Source organism: Dromiciops gliroides, chromosome 2 (assembly GCF_019393635.1).
Source record: "Dromiciops gliroides isolate mDroGli1 chromosome 2, mDroGli1.pri, whole genome shotgun sequence".
Lineage (NCBI taxonomy): Eukaryota > Metazoa > Chordata > Mammalia > Microbiotheria > Microbiotheriidae > Dromiciops > Dromiciops gliroides.
In genome coordinates this window covers 446,722,297-446,737,851 of record NC_057862.1, presented here as the reverse complement: position 1 = coordinate 446,737,851, position 15,555 = coordinate 446,722,297, and the positions used below count along the sequence as shown (strand labels likewise).

The 15,555-nt window shown below is 37.9% G+C and overlaps 1 protein-coding gene across 1 annotated transcript in view; it reads left to right on the top strand.

Moving 5' to 3' along the window:
• The window catches only part of CDH26 (cadherin 26), a 41,648-nt gene extending 28,979 nt beyond the window's left edge, over positions 1-12,669 (top strand). Inside the window, exons 14-15 of the mRNA XM_043980950.1 lie at positions 529-612; positions 12,284-12,669. Coding sequence (XP_043836885.1) covers positions 529-612; positions 12,284-12,487 — 288 coding nt within the window. The 3' untranslated portion in view covers positions 12,488-12,669. The remainder of the gene's footprint in view (positions 1-528; positions 613-12,283) is intronic.
• The last annotated feature ends 2,886 nt before the right edge of the window (positions 12,670-15,555 follow it).

Genomic DNA, 15,555 nt, shown 5'->3' with positions numbered 1-15,555 from the left:
AATGAAATTTAAAGTCTTGGAGGGAGATAACTCTAATAGTAAACAATATTGAATGATAATTTTTTTTTAGGAAAGTGCAAATTAAAGTCTCATATGAGCTCCCAAGGGGGAATTTGCTATCAATTAGGATTCAGAGAATACTATATAGAGTAGAACTTTTAAGAGCTTTTTGGGTTAGACTTTAAAGGTTGGAGGAGAGAGTGAAGAAAGTTGTTCTAGGTAAAGGGAACACTGAACAAAGACACTGGCTAAAGAGTACAACAGATGTCCAGGCTGTTTGGATCATATGATATATGGTGGGAGACACTACAAATCAGAATCAGAGTAATATCTACAAGCTAGATTTGAAGAGTCTTTTAGCTCAGTGGTGAATGGTGACAAACATATCTAACTCAGAGCTGGTGTGATTTTCTGCATGGGGTGCTTGTATGGTGGCTCTAAAGCAGAAATGGCAGGTATAAGCATAGTTTATACTGATATGGTAACATCTATTAGTGTTTCTACATCTTGGACTTCTTTATGTTACAGAACTATCCAAATGACGCAAGCAGTCTGTATACTAAAAGCCAACTGAAAAGGATGGAAGGAATAATAGCAGAGATACTAACTCAAGTAAGAAGAGGGTTTTTTTTGTTTGTTTTTAATTTCTTTTAAGTTTTCTCTTTTTATACTACAGTCATTTCCCAGTATACTTCTCCCCATTTGACCTCTTCTTTATAACAATTAAGTATGACAAGTGGTCCTATCTAACAGTATAAACAATAATCCACACTATAGCACTCCTCAAGCTCTCTCCAAAAAAGGACATACTGTTTCATCATATGTTCTTTGCATCCAAGACTGGTCATTGCACTCAATCTAAATTTTAATGATATTAATTTTAGAACCTTTTTAAAAAACTTTTTATTATTTTTGACATTCATTTAAAAATGTTGAGTTCCTAATTCTCTTCCTTTCTGTAGCTCCTCCTCTACTTGCCTTGAGAACTCAAGCAATGTCATGCAAAATATATTTCCATATTAGCCAAGTTCCAAAAAAGAAATCAAGAAAAATAAAGTGCAAAAAACACACTCCTTAAATCTTCACTCAGAGTTCATTAGTTCTCTCTATGGAGGTGGATAATATATTTTATTTTAAGTCCTTTGAAATTTTTGTGGATCATTATATTGATCAGAGTGGCCAAGTTTTACACTGTTGATTTTCCTTATGATATTGCTTGTTATTGTGTACAATGTTCTTCTGGTTCTGCTCACTTCACTTTGAATCAGTTCATGTGTCTTCCCAGGTATTTTTCTGAAACTACCCTGCTTATCATTTCTTACAGAACGATAGTATTCCATCACAATTATACACCACCACTTGTTCAGCTATTCCCCAACTGATGGATATCCCCTGAGTTTCCAATTCTTTGCCACAACAAAAAAAGTTCCTATAAATATTTTTATATATAAATCTTTCCCTTCTTTCTTTGATATCTTTGGGATATAGATCTAGTAGTGGTATCAAATGAAATGTACAATTTTATAATCCTTTGAGCATAGTTCCAATTGTTATCTAGGATAGTTTGACCAGTTTACAACACCACCATTAGTGTACCTGTTTTTCCAAAGTACTCTGGGATTTGATTTTAATATTCTTGGGAGCTTTCATTTTGGGATCTCTCTCAGGAGGTGATCAGTGGATTCTTTCCATTTCTATTTTGCCCTCTGGTTCTAACATATCTGGGCAGTCTTTGTTGATGATTTCTTGAAATATGTATAGGATATTTTTTTTTAAATCATGGCTTTCAGGTAGTCCAATAGTTCTTATATATTCTCTCCTAGGTCTATTTTTTCAGGTCATTTTTTACAATGAGATATTTTACATTTTCTTTTCTTTTTAAAAAAATTGTTTTATTATTTCTTGGTGCCTCATGGATTGATTTACTTCCACTTGCTCAATTCTGATTTTTAAAAAATTAGTTTCTTAATGAGCTTGCTATTAAAGTGATGCACTCAATATGCCAGCAAATTTGGAAAACTCAACAGTGGTTACTGGATGGAAAAGATCAGTTTACACCCCAATCCTAAAGAAGGGCAGTGCCAAAGAATGTTCAAATTACTGAACAATTGTGTGAATTTCACATGCTGGCAAGGTATGCTTAAGATTCTGCAAGGTAGGCTTCAGCAATATGTGAACTTCAAATACCAGAAGAGTAAGATGGTTTTTGAAGAGGCAGAGGAATTAGAGATGAAATTGCCAACATTTGTTGGATTAAGGAGAAAGCAAAGGAGTTCCTGAAAAAATATCTCCTTCTGCTTCATTGACTACATGAAAGACTTTGGACTGTGTGGATCATGATAAAAAGTGGCAAGCCCACAAAGAGATGGGAGTATCTCCTGAGTAGTATTTCCCAAGGAACCCGTAATGTGGGTCAAAAAACAAGTTAGAAACTGAACATAGAACAACTGAATGGTTTAAGATTGGGAAAGGAATACAATAAGGTTTATATATTCTCACCTTATTTATTTAATTTATATGAAGAGGAAACCAAGCTCAATGCCAGGATGTATGAGTCAAAAGCCAGAATTAACTTTGCCAGGATAAATATCAGCAATCTCAGATATGCAGATGATAGCACTCTGATGGCAGAAAGGTGAAGAATTTAAGAAGCCTTTTGGCGAGGTTGAAAGAGAAGAGTGTAAAAGCTAGCTTGAAGCTTAACATTAAAAAAAAAGCTAAGATCTTGGCAACTTGTCCCGTCACTTCCTGGCAAATAGAAGGAGAAAAAATGGAAGCAGTATCAGATTTTATATTCTTTGGCTTAAAGATCACTGTAGATGGTGACTTTAGCCATGAAATTAAAAGATGCTTGCTCTTTGCAAAGAAAGTTATATCAAATCTGGAGAGCATACTTTAGTAGCAGAGATATCACCTTGCTGACAAAGGTCCATATAATGAAAGCTATGGTTTTTCTAGTAGCAATGCATGGCTGTGTGAGTTGGACTATAAGGAAAGCAGAGTGCCAAAGAATTGTTATTTTTGAATTGTGGTACTGGAGAAGACATTTGAGAGTCCCTTGGACAACAAGGGGATCAAATCAGTCAATGCTTAAAGAAATTGATTCACCTTGTTCATCAAAAGTCAAATACTGAAGCTTAAATACTTTGGCCACTTAATAAGAAGAAAGGACTCATTTGAAAAGATCCTGATATTGGGAAATATTGAAGGCAAAAGGAAAAAAGGATGGCAGAGGATGAGATGTACAGTTTCATGGAAACAATGAACATGAACTTGGACAGACTTTGAGAGGTAGTGGAGGACAGAAGGGCCTGGTGTGTTATGTTCCATCGAGTCATGAAGAGTTGGACACAACTAAATTACTGAACAACAACCTTTTATTACATTTGGTCAATTCTTCTTTTTAAGGATTTATTTTCAGCATTTTTCATTCCTTTTTTACTAAGCTGTTAATTCTCTTTCCATAATTTTCTTTCATTGCTCTCATTTCTTTTCCCAGCTTCCCTCTAATGCTCTTATTTAATTTTTTAAAACTTTTTTTTTGGTCTTTTTTTAAAGATAGCTTTCTTTAGGCTTCTAGGCATTCTTATTGTGCTAATTTCCATCCTGAATTGTTCTTTTAGGCTGTTGAATTTAGATGTTTTTCACATTATTGTTTTCTTCTGAATTTATTCCTTGAGTTTCCCTGTCAACCAGGTTCTTTTGTTGTTGTTGTTGTTTGCTGATTTCCCAAGTCTATTTCTTGACTTTGAACTTTATGTTAGAATTGGTCTCTGCTCACCTGGAAGGTGGTAAAAGAGTAGGAGGAGGGTCGCTGTCCCAAGCTTCAGGATTTTTTAATCCCAGCTGTTTTTGTAGCTATTTCTGAGGGTCAATAAGTGTGCTTTCAAGGTGGTATGATCCAGAGGGGAGGTGTGGTTATTGCTTTTCTAGATGATTTTTCTTGTCCCTTACTCAATAAAGGTGTCTGCTCTCTTGCTACCACAAATGCTAGCACTCCTCTCTCCTGCTATGGAAACTACTACCAAGAACTATGTCCTCTGCTGTCTCTCCACCCTAGAACTGCAACTTGGAACTGAATAATTTGTGTTGGCATTGCCAAGCAGCATCTGGTCTTATGCCCAGTACCTGCCAGGGGTCCTATGTAACCTTTTTCTGATCATTTGTTCAATCCTCTTGCTGTCTCTGAGTTAATAGATCTCCAACCTGCTGCCACTTCTGCTGTGAAGCAGCCCTTCTCCAAGGTTGGTGCTGCTGTTGCCTGTGCTTTGAACCAGCCCCCACAGCAGTGGCACAGACCTCTTTTTCTGACCTCCTAAGTTGCCTTTAGGCTGGGAAAAGTCTCACTTTGACCTTTTTTTTGAATATTCTACTCCAGAACTTTATTTTTAGTGCTATTTTAAAGTTGTTTGGAGGAAAATGTCAAAGTTTGGCAGTAAGGCCCTCTCTATGCCTCCATCTTGACTCCACCTCCAGATCATATCTAGAATCTTTTTTTGTTTAATTCTTTCAACTTTAGGTTTTCAATTTTTTCATGTACTTGGCTCATAGCTATAGTTCAGTATGTACTTATTAAATATGAACTATTTAAAGAAAAAACAGAAAAACAGGCTTATCTGATTAAATCTTAGCCAACATTCTTGATTTTGTATTATAAAATTTAAACAAAGATAAATGGAAAATTCTGATTAGAAAGAAATATATTCTAGGGAAGAAAATAGAGAAATTACATGAAATAGATTTGCTCTCTTAATTGTGTGCTTCCTCAAATAATGGCCATTAAAGCTTCATTCTGAAAGAGATATAATATATTGCAAAGTGTGCAATATTTGAAACTTGAGTTTCAATTCCAATTATCTTATTTACTACTTGTGTGACCTTGAGTATGTAACTTAATATTTTATACGTGAGTTGCTTTATCTAAAAACAAAATAAGGGGGCAGCTAGGTGGCTCAGTGGATAAAGCATTGGCCCTGGATTCAGGAGGACCTGAGTTCAAATTCGGCCTCAGATACTTGACACTAGCTTTGTGACCCTGGCCAAGTCGCTTAACCCCCATTGCCCCACAAAAAAAACAAAAACAAAAACAAAATGAGGATTAAGCTGTATATTCTCTAGTGTCCCTTTTAAATCTTAATTATATCATCCTATGCACCATCCCCCCCTACCTCAGCTAGACAATGTACTGAGAGACAGAGTTTCTTCTTTGGTCCATGTGTCCTTGTTCTTTCAGGGTTTGGGAAAAGAAACTATTTGGCACACTTACTACAAGTGTTCAATCCTTTAACAGAGATAATATCACAAGGATATACAGATACCCAAACCCTATCATCCATGTAATTACATCCTGGATCCCAGGATTTGGGAACCTATGGTACATAGCAGGCTTGTCCAGCTGTCAAATCTAGCACCCCCTAAGCCAAAGGCAAAGATGAGGACAGCATTTTTCCTACTTTGTTCAGAACTTCTTTTATTTTAAAAATTAAATTACATTTTAAATGGACAGAAATTTATTTTTTTTCTCTCTCTCCTGCTTCCTCACCCCATTAAAAAGGGAAAAAAGCAACTTCCTTATAACAAATACACAGTCAGGCAAAACAAATTTCCTCACTGGCTGTGTTCCAAACAATGTGTGTCTCATTCTGAACCCTGAATTCATCACCACTTTCACAGGTGATGAATTACATGCTTCATTAGCCTTCTAGAATCTTGGATGGTCATTGTGTTGATCAATCTTTGTAGAGTGTTGTTTTTAGAGTATTGTTATTGTATAAATTATTCTCCTGGTTCTGTTCATTTCATTCTCCTTCAGTTTATACAAGTCTTCATACTTATTGATGTTATAATATTTATTATTCTGGTTCTTCCCACTTCATTCTGCATCAGTTCATACATTCAAGTTTTTCTGTGTCTCTTTGAAATCACCTATTTCCTAATTTCTTCTAGAATAATACTATTCCATTACATTAATATGCCATAATTTGTTTAGCCATGTTTTAATTAATAAACATCTCCTTAGCTTCCAATTTTTTGCTGTCACACAAAGAACTGCTATAAATATTGTTTTACATATAGAGCCATTCTCTCTTTGTCTGAGCATGCTTTTTTTTTTTTTTTTAGTGAGGCAATTGGGATTAAATGACTTGCCCAGGGTCGCACAGCTAGTAAGTGTTAAGTGTCTGAGGCCGGATTTGAACTCAGGTACTCCTGAATCCAGGGCCAGTGCTTTATCCACTGTGCCATCTAGCTGCCCACTAATAGTCTTTTTAAAAATTAATTAATTAATCAATCAATTAATTATTATTCTGTTACATGTAAAGATAGTTCTCAACTTTTGTTTATACAAGCTTTCCAATTTCAGATTGTTCTCCCTCCCTCCCCTCCCTCCCCTCCCTCCCCTGGACAACAGGTAATCTGATATAGGTTATATATATATGTACACATAATAACATTTATCCTATTTCTCCATTATTCATGTTATAAGAGAAAAATCAGAGCAATGATGAAAAACCTCAAAATATAAAAAACAACAGCACCAAAACCAAAAGAAATAGTATGGTTCATTCAGCATCTATACTCCACAGTTCTTTTTTTTTTTCCCCTTGGATTCTATCATGAGTTCCCAGGAACTCTTCTGTGCCATTGCATTGGTGAGAAGAATATAGTCCATCACAGTAGATCAACACTCAATGTTGATGATACTGTATACAATGTTCTTCTGGTTCTGCTCATCTCACTCATCATCAGCCCACGCAAGACCCTTCAGGTTTCTCTGAACTCCTCCTGCTCATCGTTTCTTACAGCACAATAGTATCCCATTGTATTCATATACCACAACTTGTCCAGCCATTCCCCAATTGATGGGCATCCCCTCAATTTCCAATTCCTTGCCACCACATAAAGAGCAGCTATAAATATTTTTGTACATGTGGGTCCCTTTCCCCTTTCCATGATTTCTTTGGGAAAAAGACCCAAAGCCCACTAATAGTCTTTTAAGAGGCAGAAGCATCCTATGGGCAGCCTCAAATAGTCCATTTGTTTTAGTGGCAATTGGTTCATATCCAAGAGTTTTGTAATTCTGAGTTGCATACCCTTATATTGATACCAAACAACCTATATCCAGCATATGCATAGATCCCTAAACCAATAGAAAAGATGAATTTCAACTCTATTTTAAGTGGATAGCTATGTGGGTATATAAATCATATTATTGTACTAGCACAACATAACAGATATCTAATAAGAATACACTAGAATATGGAAATTACATACATGATATATAATGCTATGTACTCAGATGTGTGTATGTTTTACATTTATATATATACATATATATATATAATAGATGAGATTATTGAAATCAACTATTACTAGAAGAGAAAATTTAAGAGAAAACATATATATGCCATCCAGCATTCCCATAAAAGACTCCTTCATAACTTCTTGAACAGGCACAGATACTAATAATATCCTAAAGTGTCCTATGATAGTATTCAAATTATAATATGCCATAATGACTATCACAGTAGTCTTGACATCCATAACAGGTCGACTTGGCAGCATAAGATTGGCCACTGAGGTTGATTTTAAACATTACATTGTTTCTTATATAAGCCTCTCACTGGCACAAACAATATGCATAAAACCATAAGAACCAGTAACACAATCTGTCATTCAATACTTCATCTATACGTCACCCCCTCACCTGTGTGTATACAAAGGGGCCTAGCTTCCAGAGTCTGCACACCAAGGTGATCATCTAACCTTACCAACGTCAGGCTTCCTCTAAATATTGGAGGAGGAAGATATGGAACCTGTGGTTCATCAAGTCTTTTGGGACTTAATCCCATTTTCCAGTGGAGGAAAATGAGGCAAACAGAGGTTAAGTGACTTGCCCAGGGGTGACACAGCTAGTAAGTTGTTGGGGTGGGATTTGAACTCGGATCTTCCTAACTACAGGCCCTGTACTCTGTGAACTGTGTCATCAACTGCCTCATAAGGAGATTGAAGCTCAGTTCCACCTCCAGGACTGAGGCTGGAACAGTATGACTGAGTGTTCCAGCCACAGGCTATTGCTGAATAGCAAAGGAGGGCAAATTCTAAGAGGTTGAGCACTGTATAGTCCCATTCCTCTAGTGGGAGGCATTTTTCAAGCTCTTTAGGACAATCTATTAGGCTCTATATGGTTATCAACTTTACCAATGACCTTTACAAGTATAACAAAACTACCCTAACCTCCCCTACCTGAAAATCAACTGTGCTGTATTTTAACCTTCCCCCTCATGCACCCCTAGGCTTTCCTAGTACCCTTAAGGGTTTTGGGTGTGTCTAGAATATCTGCAAATGGATTTAGCCTCTACTGATAATGTTTCCTCAGTAAGATTCCTGTACCTCAGATCCCTTTAGCCACTAACAGTCAGATGAGCTTTTACAAAGAGGTATAATTACCAATCTACAAATTTATTTCCCTAGCAGATGAGACATAATCCCTCTGTTCTCCCCCATCCCTTGCCCCCCCACAACCTCAGTCTCTGAAGAGGGTTCATAGTTTAGCTCAGTTTCCATTGAGAGTAATCCCAGTTCCGAGTTTAAGATCCCCCTTTGAGCTCAAGTCCCAGGTATCCTGGCTTCTCAGTGGCTGTACCACTTTGCTCGCAACCCTAACTTCAAGGTTACCATGGCTCAAACTCCCAGTCCTGTGGGGATCTCCTCTAGCCCCTGAAACTGAAGACAAACAATATAGAAAAAAAATGAACATCCCCAAGTCTAATTTTGGTATGTCATTAGCTAACAACTAAAATAATTAAAAGGTTGTTGACCTGATAGCTTGCTTTAGTGGAGCAAGTGCTCCATTCTGCTTCCTATAGTCCTTCTTTTGCAAAGAGGACCAAGACAGATGTCATGACTTACACTGAATTGGATTTAAGTGAGGGGAGGGGCTGTGCAAGGTCACCAACCTTCACTGTCTCCTATAGAGCCATCTGGGTCCAGTGGCAAGATATATGTCATCACAACTGGACATGGTCCTGGATGTTTGAGGCAATTGGGGTTAAGTGACTTGCCCAGGGTCACATATCTAGTAAGTATTTGAGGTGAGATTTGAACTCAGGTCCTCCTAACTCCAGGTTTGTATCTACTGTACCACCTAGTTGCCCCTCCATTCTGCTTAGAGAGGCATAAAACCACAGGCAGTGGTAAGGTCTGCTTTAATATAGTCATGCTCTTAACTACTCATTCAACCAAACAACAAGCATTTATTAAATGCCCACTGTGTGCCAGGCCTTGTTCTAGGTGATGAAAATACAAATATAAAAAGTAGAACAAGCTTGTTACCCCCAATGAAAGAGGATAGTTCCTTTGGGAATATATTCATAAGTAATGCCCAGGTAATAGGTCATATCTTGCCTTACTTGAGCTGAGAAAAGGGTACCATAAACAGAAGTGATCCATCATGGTACCTAATGGTGCCATCATCATCAATCATCAATCATCATCACTACCGCCACCATCATCATTCACATACCACTTTACATTTTGCAAAGTGCTTTACATATAGTATTTTATTTGATGTTGATCTTCACAATGACCCTATGAGGTAGATGCTATTATTATCCCCATTTTATAGCTGAGGGAATTAAGACACAGGTTAAGTGACTTGCTCAGGGTCACATAACTAGTCCATCTCAGGTCTTCCTTACTCCAAGACCAACTTTCTATCGTGTCATCTATATGCCTTAGTTAAAGAAAGCCAATTTCAGTTCAAGATCCTAATTGCTGGAAACTATGTCAGGCAGTTAGCATAGTGTAAATATCAAGTCATCTGAGCACCAATCTAATAGGAAGCATTTCTATAGTCAACTTCCCACGAACTGGCAGGGGAGGCATCCTCACACACACACTGAAGATCTGAGTGGGAGCTATGGTGCCCTGGGATTTCATCCTTTTGTCAGTAGCATCTCTTCCTTATTTTTGGGTCCTATGACTTAAGGTCACTTGATACATTCATCCAGGCAGCTGAACTTAAATACATAGCTCTTTTACACAATGGCCATTATAAAAGTAATTCTTCAAGCAAGGGGAAAAAAACAGTGTCTAAAACAACAGCATCAGATAAGCAAGGTTTATGAGGTACACATTTTATTTTATTCAATCCCTCCAACAACCCTGTGAAGAAGGGAATATTATCTTAGCTTTACAGCTGAGGGGAATGGGGAAGGGAAAGGAATAAGCATTTTTAGTGCCAAGTATGTGCCTGCATTGTGCTAAGTGATTTTTCTTACAAATATTTTTCATTTGGTCCTTACAATAACCCTAGGAGGTAGGTGCTATTATTATTCCCATTTTCCAGTGGAGAAAAATGAGGCAAACAGAGGTTAAGTGACTTGCCCAGGGGTTACACAGCTAGTAAGTTGTTGGGGTGGGATTTGAACTCAGGTCTTCCTAACTACAGGCCCTGTACTCTGTGAACTGTGTCATCAACTGCTTCATAAGGAGACTGAAGCTCAGTTCCACCTCCAGGACTGAGGCTGGAACAGTATGACTGAGTGTTCCAGACACAGGCTATTGCTGAATAGCAAAGGCAGGGAACTCAAGCTGAGGTCTTGTGGCCTAGAATCCATTACTTCTACAGTGAATTATGGCTGTCTTCATTTTTATATCCTCAGATTCTGCATAGTCCCTTTCACTTAATAGGCACCAAAGTAAAAGTTGGCAGCATTGAGCTGTAAGTGTGCCATCAAAATTCTATGGTACAACCATCTCTTCCTTTGTCTCTGATGGGATTACTATTTTTATCCACACAACAGCTGTTCTCAATATTTCCATTTTTCAAAGCCTTTGTATATCCTAGCCTTAGAGGGTGAGATGGTGCTTCTCAATTGCTCATGCTGTCAATATTATCAACCATCTTCCCTTCCCTCTTTTACTTCTTGGTCTACTACATATCACTGCCTCATTAGTTTCTACAGCCTATTTCCTTTGTTTTTATTTTTCTTTACACAATAAGCATCAAAGCTAGTGTAACAAGACTCCAAGATTAGATTGTCAGTGATAAGAGAGGCTTCTTCTAAATCCTCAAGGCTTAAACTGCCATCATAAAGACTAGAATTACGTTAGTAAGCTCTGGCTCCACTCTTTAAAAACTCCTTTCTTCACTAAAAGATCAGTTCTAAGAACTGTTCACTTTACAGTTTCAAGATTTATAACTTAAGTATTGTTAACTTAGCATTCAGAATTCTTTCCTAGTTTACACGGACAAATTCAGCATCAGGGACCTGACAAAAAGAAAGCTATGTCAAACCTGTCCAGGACTACAACTGTAGTATCTTGTCAGTGGAATCATCAGACTTACACTTGTCTGTATTATCTTTACTTGTATTCTTTTCTCTTACTCCCCAACTCCCATTCAGAGAAACTCCTGTACAAATACTTCCTTTATACATATTACAAGAGTCTTGTAAACCTAGAATTTGGGTTATTGTTGTTGTTGTTGTTGTTGTTGTTGTTGTTATTGTTGTTATTGTTCTTTTTATCAGTTTGATGTCTTGGCAGATTGTACCCAACCATTTACATTCTCCTAAGTCTTTCTTTGAAAACAGGGGTATGAATTTACTAAGCATACAGAAACAAAACATGTAATGATTACATTGGAGAAATGTTGGCTCAAAGACAAATAGAAAAGGCAGTCAGGAAGCATTTATTAAACACTTACTATGGGCCAAGTACTGTCTTAAATATCTTAGACAGAGAGAAAGGCAAAAACAACCCCAAGGAGACATTTTAATGGAGACAACATACAGATTACTATATACATACAAGAGAGACACAATACAGAAGGAAGGTGATCATAGTGGGGAGACACTTGATGTAGATGTGGAAACCAAAGCCCAGAGAAATTTAAATGACTTGTTTCCTCAAACACAAAGTTAGTAGGTACCTGAGGCATGATTCAAGTGTGTGACTTCCTGATACTTTGTAAACTATACTTTCCCTCATTGCCAGGGAGAAGGACCTTAATGTATCTTTTCACTGACTCTACATGAATGACTAGCCTTGGCCTTCCATTACTTCCCTTTCCTGGTTTTCCTCAAATAGTCAGTTCAAACCCTTTGCAGCACCTTTTCTTCTAGGTTTATCTCCAGAAATAAAAATAGAAATTGTCCTGGAACCTGGACATTTGATCCCTTATCAATGATAGTTTTGATGATTTCAATTAAAATGAATAAAAAATTGAAGCTTTAGTGGAAACTTTGTGTCTGACCTATGTCTTCTTTCCTTCTTCTAGAAGCTCTATGATGTTAACACCCTGGAAGATAATACTACTTACCAGGCTCACATTTACATGGATGAGGGAGAATTTGAAGAAACTAACTCCCTTAGCTCACTCGCCTTGCCAGAAAGTGACCTGCCTGAAGATTTTCTGGATGATTTGGGATCAAAAGCAATTGCCCTTGAAAAAATATATTCCAAGTCAATCTTTCTGAAATAATGCACATATTGGAAAATTGGTAGTGATGCCTGAAGAGGCCTTGTTATAAATTAAGGACAATTTTATTTTTTTTATTCATTCTTGCTAGGGCTTATGTGAAAGTTAATGATGTGGATAAAAAGCTGTGGCATTCTTAGAACAGAAATAGTAGTCAAGAGAGAAGAATGAAAGTTGTATTTTTCCCCTGGGTCATGAGAACCTGTTTTCTACAGATATGAATTTTATTGATTTGCATATAACTCTTTGTTCCATTTTGTTTGTTTTATAGCTATAAATATGAATAGAAAGATCAATAGGACTCTATGAAGTTTTGAACAGAATTGGTTAAAATTGGGGACAAATAAAGGAAACAAAATGTTTTCTCTTACTTCTCTTTTCCAATATTTAAAAAATATTATTTATTTATTGACATTCTTTTCTTTTTAAATTTTGAGTTCTGATTTTTCTCCCTTCCTTTCACCCCTCCCCCACCTACTGAGAAGGTAAGCCATATATCAATCCACATAGTGAAACCATGCAAAACATATTTCCATATTAGCCATATTTTTTAAAACTCAAGAAAAACAAAATGAGAAAATTATACTTCAATTTAAACTCAGAGTTCATCGGTTCTCTCTACTAAGGTATGTAGCATTTCTTTTCATCCCAAGTCCTTTGGAATTGTCTTAGATCATTGTATTGGAGCAAGTAGGTGGTACAGTAGTTAGAACACTGGCTCTGGAGTCAAGAGGACCTGAGTTCAAATCTGACCTCAGACACTTACTAGCTATGTGACCCTGGGCAAGTCATTTTAAACCAATTGTTGAGGAACTTCCAGGGCAGAGCCAAGATGGTGAGGAAAGGCAGTGAGTTCTCAAACTCATGACATGATCGCTCCAAAAAACATCCAAATAATGCCATAAGACAATTCCTGAAGCAGCAAAACCCACTGAAGAATGTACTGAAATCATTTTTCAACCAAGGACAGCTTGTAAGATCAGAAGGAGGGAGCTGCTGTGCTGAGACAGGAGTGGAACCCAACCCCACAGTCACCCTGACAGAGATCCAGTCCCAGGAAGGCCTCACCAGAAAAAGAGACCCCCCCACCCCAGAGCTTCTGAATCAGCTGCAGTGCCAGTGTCATCTAGAACTAAGCTCACAGTCTGGTTAGAGGGCTGACCCCCTGGCAGGGGGGAGAGTACAGGGGTCTCTGTTGGTGCTGAGGCAGAACTTGGGTTTTTACCCCTGCTTGGAACTAGGAGGTAGGCTTGAGTAGCAGTGGCCCGGGTGGGGGAGGGACACAGGCTCGTCAGAGCTGACAACCACAACACACAAGTTGATTAGCAAGTTGGTCTGGGGTCATCTATGGACCAGGAAACAGGCCAGGTGAGTAAAGAAGCTGATCCTCCTTAAATCATACCACCTGGAATCTCCTAAAGCTTGGGATACTGAAGCTTGGAAATAGTGCCCCACTTTAAGGAGCTAAAAGGCAAGTATAAAGAAAGGCAAGATGAGCAGACAGAGAAAGGTGAGGACCATAGAAAATTTCTTCAGTAACAAGGAAGACCAAGGTGCACCCTCAGAGGAAGATGTCAATGTCAGGGCCCCTATATCTAAACCTTCTGAGAAAAATATGAATTGGTCTCAGGCCATAGAGGCACTCAAAAAGGACTTTGAAGATAAAGTTAGAGAGGTATAGGAAAAAATGGAAAGAGAAATGAGGGTGATGCAGGAAAGACATTAGAAAAAAGTCAACAGCTTGAATAGCCAAATTGACCAAATTGAAAAGGAGGTACAAAAGCTCTCTGATGAAAATAATTGCCTAAGAATTAGGATTGAACAAATGGAAGCTAGTGACTTTATGAGAAACCAAGACATAATAAAGAAAATCCAAATGAATAAAAAAAATAGAGGGCACTGTGAAATATCTTCTGGGAAAAACTGCTGACCTGGAAAATAGGTCCAGGAGAGATCATTTGAAAATTATCGGTCTACCTGAAAACCATGATCAAGGAAAGAGCTTATTCATCATCTTCCAAGAAATTGTCAGGAAAAATTGCCCTGATATTCTAGAAGCAGAAGGTAAAATAGAAATTAACCCAATTGCTTTAAATATTTGGGGCCATTTCTAGTTGTCCTGATGTATATCTTGCCACTGGACCCAGATGGTTCTGGAGCAGGAATTGAGGTTGGTGACCTTGCAGAGCCCTCCCTCATTTATTTGTTTATATTGTTTTGTTTTTAGGCAGGGACAATGAGGGTTAACGTGACTTACCCAGGGTTATACAGCTAGTAAGTGTCAAGTGTCTGAGGCTGGATTTGAACTCAGGTCCTCCCGAATCCAGGGCTGGTGCTTTATCCACTGTGCCACCTAGCTGCCCCCAGCTCTCCTTCATTTAAATCCAATTCAGTGCAAATCATGACATCACTCTAATCAAACAACAATCTGGATCATTATATTAATGGAAGTTTTTCACAGCTGATCATCATTACACCATTGCTGTTACTGTACACATTGATCTCCCAATTCTTCTCACTTCACTTTGCATTAGTTCCTATAGATCTTGAAATATTTTTACTTTTCTGAAACTACCCTCTGCCTTGTCATTTCATATAGCATAATAGTACTCCATCACAATCATATGCCACAACTTGTTCAGCTATTGCCTGATTGATGAGTATCCTCTCTATTCCCAATTCCTTGCTACCACAAAATGAGCTGCTACAAATTACACTGCACATGTAGGCCCCTTTCCTTTTTCTTTGGTCTTGTTTGGATAGAGACCTAGTAGTGATATTGCTGGGTCAAAGGGTATGCACAGGGGGTAGAGCCAAGATGGTGGAAGAAAGGCTGTAACTTTTGGAGTTCCCTACAAGATCCACCCACATATCTCAAATAATGCCATAAGAAAATTCTTGGAGTAGCAGAACCCACAAAAGAACAGAGTGTGATCATTTTCTAGCCAAAGATGGCTCAGAAATGAAGCAGGGAAAGTTTTGCTATACCAGGGTGAGAGGGGAGCACAGCCATGCTGTGCAGATCCAGCTAGGTAGGCCATGCCTCCATAGCCTCAAAATCATCTGCATCA